Source organism: Callorhinchus milii, unplaced genomic scaffold, assembly GCF_018977255.1.
Source record: "Callorhinchus milii isolate IMCB2004 unplaced genomic scaffold, IMCB_Cmil_1.0 Scaffold2, whole genome shotgun sequence".
Classification (NCBI taxonomy): domain Eukaryota; kingdom Metazoa; phylum Chordata; class Chondrichthyes; order Chimaeriformes; family Callorhinchidae; genus Callorhinchus; species Callorhinchus milii.
Window position 1 is genome coordinate 118650133 of NW_024704743.1, and position 12472 is coordinate 118662604.

The following is a 12472-nucleotide window of genomic DNA, read 5'->3' on the forward strand; positions in this document are numbered from 1 at the left end:
TAGACGGGGAGAGATTGGAATGTGTTAGCGTCCAGAGGGACTTGGGTGTCCAATCACAGAAAGTTAGTCTGCAGGTGCAGCAGCAATTAGGAAAGCGAACGGTATGTTAGCATTCATTATGAAAGGATTAGAGTATAAAGGTAGGGAGGTCTTGCTGCAACTGTATAGGGCCCTGGTGAGACCACACCTGGAATACTGTGTGCAGTTTTGGTCTCCTTATTTAAGGAAGGATGTACTTGCCTTGGAGGGGGTTCAGTGTAGATTTACTGGGTTAGTACCAGGGATGAAGGGGATGCGTTACGAGGATAGGCTGACCAATTTGGGCCTATATTCTCTAGAATATAGAAGAATTAGAGGGGAGGTTATAGAAACCTATAAGATCATCAAAGGGCATGATAGAGTAGATAGCGGGAGATTGTTTCCCCTGGTTGGAGAAACTAAAACCAGGGGTCACAACCTTAAAATCAGAGGCAGCCCTTTCGCACTGAGTTGAGGAAGAACTTCTTCACTCAAAGGGCGGTGAATGTATGGAACTCACTACCCCAAAGGGCTGTTGATGCTCAGTCCTTGAACATATTCAAGACTGAGATAGATAGATTTCTTATTGCGAAAGGGATTAATGGATATGGGGATAAGGCAGGGTCAGGTTATTAGCTGGAGTTAGATTAGAAGATCAGCCATGATTGAATGGTGGGGTAGGCTCGAAGGGCCGAATGACCTACTCCTGCTCCTACATGTTATGTTATGGGATGGAGTTCCAAAGGATGGGGGCAGAGAGGCTGAAGGCCAGACCGCCGACGGTGGGGCGGAGCGGGAGGGGATACGGAGCAGGCCGGAACCTGCCGAGCAGAAAGAGCGGACAGGTTGATATGGAAGTAGTGGATCACAGAGGTAGAGAGGAGCCTTGAAGGCCAGGACGAGGATTTTGAACTCTAGAACGTCGGGAGGTGGTCTGGAAAGCCTTCATCAAAGTCCAGATGTCATCCTGACACAGAGGTGAGAGTGCTACCACCTGGGCAGCCTGACCGGTACACTGTAAACTGGTGACATTGTCAATGTTACAAAACACTAGTTAGCTTTTTATCGAATGTTTTAAAAAAAAACAGTGTCCCCGAAAGCTCGTTAAAAGTTTCGTCAACTTTACAGCATTAAATCCTGCGAAGTGCTTTGAGATGTTTCGACGATCCGCTCAGGTGCTGCGTCAAAGGCAAGGATTATTATTACTATATTTATTAACATTCGGAAAGTCCGTGTTGCCTTGTCTGCAGTTGAATTGTACAATGCGAGAGACTGACTCCATCCTCGAGTGTCACCCAACACCAAATCCCAACCTGAAAGCGACTCGAGTTAATAACGGATTGCTGGGAATTCTCTGGGGCCGGAATACCCATGGATTCGATCAAAGAACAAGTGTGAGGCAGCCTGTGGTTCAGCGAGTACTTAAAACTGCCCATTCTCAAAACGCTTCACGGGATTGAACTGTGCAGTGTAGTGACTGTGTATTTTGTTGGCCGGCCGTAAAACGTTCAATGAAGATCCAGCAGAAGGAAATAATCGTTGCATTTGTTACAGCGATTTATCATGCAATTGAGATGTCTCAAAAGAGTTTCACGTGAATTTGTGTCTTATTTTGTGGGTGGACGCAGCAGCCTAAGCACAGCAGTGTCCCTCCAATAGCCGTGAAGTAAATAATAATAATCCTTGCATTTGATATAGCGCCTTAACACGTCGTTGAGGCGCTTCACAGATAATAATGTAAATTGACTTGTCCAATTGCGCACAACCAGTCGTGGATTAAATGCCTAAATTGTCCTTTCATTTTTTTTGACTTGAGGGGGATTTATTACATCCAGAAAAGCCATCCGGCGATCGATTAACAACCGGGTTCCTACTTATTGCTAGGTAAACCGAGGCACATGGAGTCAGGAAACTTGCCTGACATTTCGCCCTGCCCGGGAATCGAACCCAGATCCTCTTGCTTGCGAGGCGAGCGCTCTAATCACTACGCTGCAGGACTCCACAAAAATCCCCAAATAAAAATTGGTCAAAAATTGAATGACCGATTTTTACCCGGGGATTGTTAACCAAGATACCAAACGATAAGGTCCCTTCTCTTTTTAAGTAACTTGTTATTGTCAATGATTTCAATAATTGGTGATCCCTCAAAACGTTTTTTAAAAAATACAAAATGTTCCCACATTGCTGGAAGGGAACAGAATTTGAATGTTCTTCTTGGAAATGCAGGATGTTTTATAAGGAGCTATCTTTTTGGTGATAATTGTAACAAAATGAGCAGCTCTTAAATTCTGAATTCTGAGAGCCCAAGTACAGTAAGCTTTCTTTTTCAGCATTGCAGGTGTTGGAACAAAATGTCTCCAGGATTGTTCTCTCTGTGTTTTATAAATAGGTTTGTGTTGCACAGTGTTACACCTGGGGGATGCTCATTCAAGAGCTATGGCGTCAGAGTGCGAGGATGTGCATTCAGCTGCACAGAAGCAATAGATGGAGAAAATGTCTCTCCCCTGTTGTCTTACAATAACAAATCTTGCATTTAATACAGCGCCCGATCACCTCGGGAAGATGGCTCAAGGTATTTATGCAGGATTTTACTGTGGAGTGTAGCGACTGCGTATTTTGTAGGCAAATGTATCAGCCAATTTGTGCACAGCAGTGTACTACACTATGAAACGAATGACCAGTTTTATGAGGTGGTGGAGGGGGTGGGGGGGGGGGGGAATTGTTGGCCAGGACATCGGCCAGAAACAACCTTCTGTTTTTGCGGAGCGCCAGAGGATCTTTAGCGTCCACCTGAAGAGGCACAGACGGGACTTCGGTTTATTGCCTCATCTGAATAGCAGCACCTCCAACAGTGCAGGGTCTACCAGCATTGAATTGGAACGTCAGCCTAGACTGCGTGCGGTCAAGGTCCTGACGTAGGGCTTCAAACCTCAACCTGGTGGAGTCCTGTAGAGTATTGGTTAGAGCACTCGCATCGCAAACGAGAGGATCTGGGTTCGATACCCACACGGGGCAAAACGTTAAGCAAGTTTCATTACTCCACACGCCTCTGTTTACCTAGCAGCAAGTAGGAACCCGGTTGTTAGTCGATTGGCGGATCACTTTTTCAGGGGGGTAATAATCCCTTCAAAAATAAATAATAAAAAAAAATTTGGTCACTCAATTCGCGACTGTTTGTGGGACACTGCTGTGCACAATTGGCTGCCGCGTTTTGCCCACAAAAATAGTCAATTCACTTTCCAGTATATTCTGTGAAGCGCTTTAAGATGTCTTGAAGATGGGATAAGGTACTATATCAAATGCAAGGATTATTATTATTAATAGTAGTAGTAGTATTATAACCTTCTGACTTAGAGACGAGAGAGCGCTACTGACTGAGCGAGACTGATACCTGGATGAAAATGGCTGGGAGGAAGAGACTATTCAGCTGATCTACCTATGTTGCTCGCACGTACATGTTTTGTAGCTTTTCAATATTTCCCTTCAAATAGTTATCAAATTTGTTTTTAAATGTCATGGTGTAGGAGGGAGAGGAAGAGGGAGGGAGAGGAAGGGAGAAATGGAGATGGACAGAGGGAAAAGGAGGGGAGGGGAAGGGGGAAAAAATCAACTTGGTGGTCTTATCTGTATATTTGTGAGTCAGCAGTTGATGGTAGCACAAGTGAATTGAATCCTTGGGCAAGAAAACTGTCTTGTCACAGTGGCTGGTTTGCTGGTTTGCCTGAAGGACCAGAGAATGCAGAGGAAATTGGAGCTTGTCTTAGCACAATAAATATGAACTCCCCCCACCCCACCCCCCCAGCTCGAGGACCCAGCTACCATGACCATTAAGACATCCTCCTGACGTGAAAGGCTCTGTATAGATATAAATTATATTGAGCTATTCTTCCTATTTTGTAAGGGTACGTAGTTGACAAGAGATTGCAAGTTGATTGCCAGGAGCTGAATTATTGCCATACTCAACTATCAGTCAATTTCATCTCTTATCTTTTTCTTTTTTAAAAAAAAATGCCTTTTTCCTTGCGATTTGCTTCTCAGAAATACAGTATCCCAGTTACATAATGTCCACAAACTTTCCGGCTGATTTCATTTCGTGGATAATCATTTTGTACAGCCTTCACAACTCGGTAGTCCGTTGTTTAGAAAGCCAATGGTGTAATAAATAAAGCCATTCATTGCTTTGTGTCAAACTGAGCCATACAGACCTAGAAAGCTCCCCAGTCCAATTGCCAGTCTGTGCTGAGTTTGCCATTCACTGGCAAGGAATCGAGGGAGAGAGTCAGAAAGAAAGATCTTCCGTTTGATTCAATGCTTTTCATGTCAGGAGGACATCTTCAAGTGCCAATCTGAACCTGTCAATGTCCCCCAAACGTCAGTGAAGGGAATGACCAATTATATTGGGTGGGGAATTGTTGGTCAGGGCACCAGGAGAAACGCCCTGCTCTTTTTGAATAGTGTCACAGGATCTTTAACGTCCGCCTGTTGGCTGCTGCGTTTCACCCACAAAATATACAGTGAATTCACTTTACAGTTTAATCTGTGAAGCGATTTGAGACGTCTCGAAAGCTTGATAAGGCGCTATATCAAAATGCAAGAATTATTATTATAATTCATTTAATCGTGGGCTGGGACCAGCTTTCTCTCTCCTTTCCACCCTCCCTCCTACGTACAACTAAAGCCCACGTACACACAGCATGTCTCGGCGAAAGCTCAGTAAGTGCTGGGCTGAAGTTCTACTTGGTTGACTCATGGCGTTGTAGATGCTGAATTTATATCAAGTCGATAGTGAGCAGCTGGTGATCTGCTTCTGGCAGATGTCGGGGTCTTAGTCAAGCTGGTTTGGAGTAATTTTGTGGATATGGGCCTTGGAGCATTAAATCAGGGTCTTTCTCAGGGAAAAAACCTAAAGGTGGTGCATCAGAGGTAGACATTCACACTGGAACAATAGGAGGACTCTTCTGAGGCTCCGATTAATATCCCATGTGGAGGGCGGGAGGCAGTTTTGGGGGGACGTTTTACACTCAACAATAATAATAATCCTTGCACTTGACAAAGCGCCTTATCACATCGTTGAGACGTTCACAGAATATACTGTAAAGTGGATTGACTGTGAATTTTGTGAGTGAAACGCGGCAGCCAGCTGCGCACAGCAGTGTCTCGCAAACAATCGTAGGTTGAGTGACCAAATTTATTTCTTTTGGAGGGATTATTACCCCCGGAAAGCGACCTATGAATCGACTAGCGACCGGGTTCCTACTTAGTGCTTGGTGAACAGAGGGCTGTGGCAGATGAAATTTAATGTAGAGAAATGCAAAGTGCTTCATGTGGGGACAAAAATCCAGGAAGGGACTGTTATTTAAATGGTAAGAAAATAATCTGCACAGAAAATGAAAAGGATCTGAGGGTCCTGATTGATAATGAAATGAAGTTATCCCAACAGTGAGTAAGGCAAACCAGATGCTAGGCTATATTGGAACAGGCTCCCTAGGGAGACAGTGGAAGCAGTAAATGTTATTTGTTTCGAGGGCAAATTAGATAGATTTCTGCTGGAAAATAATATCTCCGGATACAGCGTAGAATTTGGGACACGACATGTCAAGGGACTGCCAGGATGGTGGATGGCGAACTAGATGGACCTTGGTTTTCTTTTGCCTCGCAAATTCTTATGTGTGGAGTAAGTAAAGAAACTTGCTTAAGGTTTTGACCTCAGTAGTTGACGCCTTGCTAAAAAATTGGATGTTAAATAGGGCTTCTGTTTTTCAGCGTTTAAAAAAAAAAATCATTTCTCTGGGTTTATTTTTAGTTTTAGCGTTATTTGGATTTTTACAAATCGGGTGGTGGGTGTCCAATTTTAATGGAAGGTTCAGCCATTCCTGGTGTATGTGGAGGGGAGAAATGGAGAAAGAGGGAGGCAGGTGGTTGGTGTCAGGACAGATAACCGTTTATGGGGTTTTTATGGTGTTTATTGGATAAACACTGTTTTTTTAATATATAATATATTTATATATTGGAGGTGTTTTATCTGGGGTTTTGGCTAGAACCGAAAATCTGAAGCTCTAATGTAAATCTATCGAATACACAATTGACTGCACTCACAGTCCTTAAGCTGTTCATTGCCCCTGTGATCACCAGATAAATCCCTGATCTCCTTAGCGCACTGCTATGCCAGTGCGATGGGAAGATTACAGTTTCCCTTTGTGAACGCCAGGCTACAGTGAGGCTTGTGTCCGATCCAGCCAGTGTCGTTATCGTGTCGTCGAGGGTGTCAAAAGCGCTTCATCGAATATTTTACTGTCAAATGCAGTGACTGTATTTTGTAGGTGAACGGGCTGGCAAGTTTTATGGATTTTCAAAAATAACTAACCGGCGTCAGATTTTCGGAAATGTCAGATCCGGAAAGTTTGTGGTGAATGCAGAAGCAACAACAACAACTTGCATTTATGTAGCGCCCCTCAAGAAGGAAAGCTAAATTCCCTTCTGTCGAGTAGTGTTGTGGGATCTTTAACAAGATGAGAGTGCTACCAGCTGAGCCCTGTTGATATTTTAAAAAAGGAATTTTTAATTCAACAAGTTGAATAATCTTGAAAGTCCCACCGTTAAATTTAACGTCAAATGCAAGTTGTTGCTGTATTTCAAGGAGTCCACGTTTCATCCTTTCTTGAGCCCAACAAAGGGTCACCAGTTTTGCTGAACACTGTAGTCAATGAATAGTTTAGCTATTCTTGGTGCTCCACGAAAAACAAAAGGAAAGAGAACCTTCCTGGAGCAAAATTGGCAAATGGTGTTCAGTGTTTTTGTTCGTATGTGGAAATTAAGCCACTAATTGTTTATGCAGTTTCCCTTCCGTGCGTTTGTGATGCCACACGGCTCTCTGTCTCTTCAACAAAAGCTTCCCATTGCTCCTTATCTCTTCCCATTGCTCTTTCCGCCTCACATTCCTGTTTCTGCTTTCAGAAGTCAAAGAACAAGGTCTTCAGGCGCGATCTGAAGACGGGGAAAGAGGGTGCAATGCAGAGGGATAAAGGATGAGTGTTCCAGAGTTTTGGGGCGTACAGGCTGAAAGTGTGGCCACCAATGGTGGAACAGAGGGCACGATTGACGTACGGGGACCAGTTGAGTGGTGGCAGCGGGTAATGGGTTGGGTTGTTAGCAGGTCGGAGAGGTAGGTAGGGAGGTGCCAGGCCATGAAGGGGTTTGAAGATGAGTGTTAGGATCTTAAAATACTCCGTCGCCCATGTGCCTTTAACTGATTTGTTTGCTCTGTGTAGGTATGGTGCTTGCCCGAAGTGACAGTGGGCAACTAGTGCTGGTCCCACAGAAAGCCATTGCCCAAGCTCAGGCTAGGGCTCGGGCTCAGGCTCAGGCATCCGGGACTGCCTTTCCCACAGCGACCTCTAGCATGACATCAGTCCGAATCTCTACTGTGCAGGTAACATTTCGACAGAGGTTCACTTCGAATATACAGGTTGACCCTAATATAGTCCGGACTCTGGGGATCGAATTCCTAAACTGACGCACGTTAAAAACGTGTTAAAACGGAGCATTGAAAATGGCCGAATTCTAACTTGTCTGGTCGCTCCCGACATCAATTCCTGTGTGTCGCACTGTAATCAGGAAGTGTCTCTGCTGTGTCACTCGCCGCGCTGTGTAGCCGGGCAGCCGCTCTATGCGCAAGTCCTGCCACTGCTGTTGATTCCTCTGTACATTATTATGTAATAGAATAACAATCCTCACGTTTGACACAGTGGGAGGACGTCTCAACGCACTTCACAGGATTTACCCTCCAAATAAATAAAAAAGAAATAATAACCCGGTCCCTCAATCACGACTGTTTGTGGGACGCTGCTATGCGCAATTGGCTGCCGCGTTTCGCCCACAAAATATGCAGTCAATTCACTGCACAGTATATTCTGTGAAGCGCTTTGGGACGTCTTGAAGACGTGATTTGGCGCTGTATCAAATACAAGTATTATTACAGGCCACCGGAGCTCAGATCATCGCAAAGCAGGTGAATCCGCCCATGGGTCAGCAGGTGAAGTCAGTCACTGTTCAGCAGGTGAAGCAGATGCAACCTGCAGTCATCAGACGGCAGGTGCTGCCCATCGCATTACACTGGTCCAGGTGAGAGTTTGCTGATCACCATCACAAATCCCTGACTGTCCAGCGCCTTGGGACGTCCTCCCGACGTGAAAGGCGCTAGACAAATGTAACTTACTTTGGGCTCGAACAATTTTGATAAACTCTGAACAACTCACTGCTTCCCTGCCCTCATTTCAAGGCTTGTCTCAAAAACATACCTCTTTGACCGCACTTTTGGTCATCTTGCCCCACCCCAGCCCTCTCGGCTCCCACACCTTCTTGGGTGCCCATTCAATAGGGTAAAGAGCTTTGAGACGTCTGCCCGACATGAAACACACTCTATAAATGTTACTTGCGTTGTGTTGTGCTGTATATCTGGATCATTTAGCTTGTACCATGTTGGGGGAGGAGAGGACCAGATGCTTTCTCTTCCTGGCAAGCAAATTGAATACAATCAAGCAGATCATAGTTAGGATACAGTCAGACAGTAGAACATGAGGACATAGCTTTAGGTTGTAAAGAGGAATTTCAGGAAGTTTCTCTTTATCCAGAAGGTATTCAACAACTGAAACAGGTTGAGGCCAGGACACTGGGATTCATTTAAAAAGCAGCTTAATATCATGATAATAATAATCCTTGCATTTGATGTAGCGCCTTATCATATTGTTGAGACCTCTCACAAAATATACTGTAAAGTGGGTTGACTGTGTATCTTCTGGGCGAATCACGGCAGCCAATTGTCCCACAAACAGTCGTGGATTGAATAACCCCCCACTCCCCACAAAAAAATAATTGGAGTATGATGGTGGGGGGCGGAGGGGGGGAATCAAATGGCTGTTCTCCTTGGGGTGTCGGGATACACCAGCAGCTATTGGTAGTGAACGTGTGTGCTCACAAACTACTGAAGCATAAGTAAAAGGGAATTACATTTACTTAGATATCATTATTAACAATGAATAATAATTAACAACAGCTTGCATTTGTCTAGCGCCCTTCACATGGGATAGCACCTCGGAGCTATGTTATTATTATTAAATGAGACTAGTAGATGGGGAAATGCATCAACATCATAAAGAATGTTTAGGAGAGAATAATAATAATCCTAACATTTGATACAGCACCTTTAGGTTGGGAGGACATCTCAAAGCCCTTCACAGAATTTGTAGGCAGTTGCCTAGTTGTGCACAGCAATGTTCCACAAACGACACAAAACAAATGACCTATTTTACTTGGGTGTGTGGTGGGGGGACGGGGGGGATTGTTGGCCAGGACACGAAATGCAGCAGCCATTTGAACCCACAACCTTCTGGTTCAGAAAGCGAGAGTGCTATCACTGAGCCAGGCTAACACACGGTCGGAAAACCTCTGGGTGCTGTTATACTAACAATCCTTGCATTTCATACAGCACCTTTCACACGGAGAGAACGTCTGAAAATGCTTCCCAGGATTAACTGTAATGTATAGTGCCTGTGTGTTTTGTGGACAAACACAGCAGCTAGTTTCTGCAGGGCAATTAGCGGTGTGGTTGGATTATTGACTGCTTTATATTGGCAATGAAGAACTCAAGCACTTTGTAGCAGATGGTGGACCTGAAGCGAAGATGCGGTGACCTGGGGTGTGTGAGTCTGTAGTGTGTCAAAACAACTCAAAGTGCTTCACGGGGATGACTGTCAAATGCTAACAATTTGCACACAACAAAATTCCAAAAAACAGCCGTGAAGTGAATGACCAATTTATCTGCGCAATTGTTAGCTAGGAAACCCAGCGGGAGAATCTTGCTTCTCTTTCCAAGTACTAGAGTGGGAATGTTAGTATCCATCTCAAGAAAGGGCACACGGGAGCATGAATGACATCATGTCTCATGTGAAGGACGGCACCACCTAAAAGTGCAGTGCTCTCCCTGTACTGTCAGCTTGGGCTATGAGTTTGAGAGAGGCCCAGGATGGGGCTTGAACCCACAGCCCAGAGGCGAGATGCTACCAATTGAGCCAAGCTGACGCTCAAAGGAACTGGGTGCAACTTTGTCGGAGAGGCAGAAGCAAGGCTTTGAATAAGACTTTAATAAATACGTCGTTGAGCACTTTTTCCTGTCGTGAAAACTGCTATATTATAATAATAATACTTGCATATGATATAGCACCTTATCACGTCATTTAGACATCTCAGGGCGCTTCACAGAACGTATTGTAAAGCAGATTGACTGTGTATTTTGTGGGCAAAACGCGGCAGCCATTTTGCGCACGTCAGTGTCCCTCAAACAGTTGTCGATTAAGTGACCGCTTTTTTTTGAGGGATTATTATATTACCCCTGGAAAGCGATCTGCCTATCAATTAACAACTGGGTTTCTACTGGTTGTTAGGTCATCACAGGCATGTCGAGTCAGAAAGCTTACCTAAGGTTTTGCCCCACCTGGGAATCAAACCCAGGTCCTCTCGCTCGCGAGGCGAGCTCAGATATAGAGTATTATTTTCCACAAAATATTCTCTCGCGAAGAAAACTTTGTTGAGATTCTGGAAGCTTTCACTGGCCCTTGGGGAGTACAGGGCTGGGTAAACAGTTTATTAGGATAACACCCGTGGAGAGGTTGGCAGGAAGACAGTGAGTGAGCAATGATCCATGGGAGGCTGACAGAGCAAAACACCTCCGATGTAGGCCGGAATAATATTAGGAGGTTAGAACTCCTGAATGTTGGTTCTTAATGAATAGGAACATTAGAAAGCCATTAGAGAGAGAGGAGGAGAGTGTTAAGTCGAAGGGAATTAAATAGTACACAAATGGCTTGGGATATGGAGACTGAACAATACTGTTCCACTTCAATGTCTCAGCGATCACATTGTAATATATAATCCTTGCATCTGATGCATCACCTTTCATATTGGGAGGACACCTCAAAGCGCTTCACAGGATTTACTGCAAAGTGGAGTGACTGCCGTGAGGACGAACATGGCAGCCAATTTGCACTCAACCGTTTCCCACAAACAGTCGTAAAGCAAGTGACGGCCGTTATCCTGGACCCCCAGAAAAACGGAACGTTCACCCGGACAATCAGGTCTCATCCGAAGGATAACACCTTCCAACATTGCAACAGCCCTCCCCCAGCACTGCACTGGAGTGTCGGCCTAGACCGTGATTTCCAAGTCCTGACGTGGGGCTTGAACCCCCAACCTTCTGACTCAGGGGCGAGAGTGCTACCAACTGGGCTGAGCCAAGCTGACACCTCCTTTTCTGGCATCCATCGATAAAGTACTGTCTCACTTGTGGGGTGGAGGGTGTGGGGGGGGGGGCGAGAGTGGACCCGCCCCTAACCAGAAATACAGCACACCCGGTTTCTGCTCTATTTAGAAGCGAGCCATTATCTATAAATAATAGTCCTTTGCACTTGACATAACTCCTTGTCATGTTGTCGAGACATCTCTAAGCACTTTGGGGGAGGGGGGTTGGAGTGGGGGGTATTTTCGAGTTTCCTCTGGGTGTACGAACTTGCTTGCGAATGACAAACAATGAAGTGTTTAGATTTGGCAGGCGTTGATGGACTGTCTTGTTTGCTAAGGCTCCCAGTACAGGAGGAGGAACGCCTGTAGCAGTGGTGAGAGCGGGTATCCCGGCGAGGGCTGTATCGACGCTGCCCCAGAAACCAACCGTGACACCACCAGAGAGGCCCAGCACCGCCACCGCCACTCAGAGCAACACGTCTCTGGTAAACTTGGCAAATGGGGCAAACACCAACTTAATAAGAATAATAATAATAATAATCCTTGTATTTGATATAGCGTCTTATCACGTCTTCGAGACGTCTCAAAGGGCTTCAAAGAATAGACTGTAAAATCAAAAACTGACTGTATTTTGTGGGTGAAACGTGGCAACCAATTGCGCACAGCAGTGTCCCACAAACAGCTGTGGATTGCAGAGTGACCAAATTATTATTTAGTTTTAAAAAATGATCTCTGCAGGGATTATTACCCCCAAATAGGCAATCCGCCAATTGACTAGCAACTGGGTTCAACAACAGCTTGCACTTATAGAGCGACCACCACACAGGGTAGCGTCTCAGAGCACTTAACGTTGGCGGAGCCTGACTCCTACTTACTCCTGGGTAAACAGAGGTGTGTGGAGTAAGGAAATTTTGCCAAACGTTTCGTCCTGCCTGGGGATCAAATCCAGATTCTCTCGCTTGCGAGGCGAGTGCTCTAATCACTACACTACAGCACTCCACAATGGGACAAACACAGCCTTAGTTTATTAAGTGCTTTATCTGCCCCCCCCCCTCCCATCTCTCCCCCTCAGCTCGGCATGTGATTCAGAGTCCCTCCCTGGTGTACGGTTCCACAGGTGCCAGGGGCCTTCCGTTGCCGTTGTGTGTGGGGTGGGATGTGG

At 45.4% G+C, this 12472-nt stretch overlaps 1 protein-coding gene across 1 annotated transcript in view; it reads left to right on the forward strand.

The window, feature by feature from the left end:
- The window catches only part of LOC103179743 (mucin-5AC), an 84057-nt gene that overhangs the window by 9511 nt on the left and 62074 nt on the right, over positions 1 to 12472 (forward strand). The window contains 4 exon segments of the mRNA XM_042331695.1: positions 7287 to 7447; positions 7997 to 8077; positions 8080 to 8139; positions 11649 to 11795. Coding sequence (XP_042187629.1) covers positions 7287 to 7447; positions 7997 to 8077; positions 8080 to 8139; positions 11649 to 11795 — 449 coding nt within the window.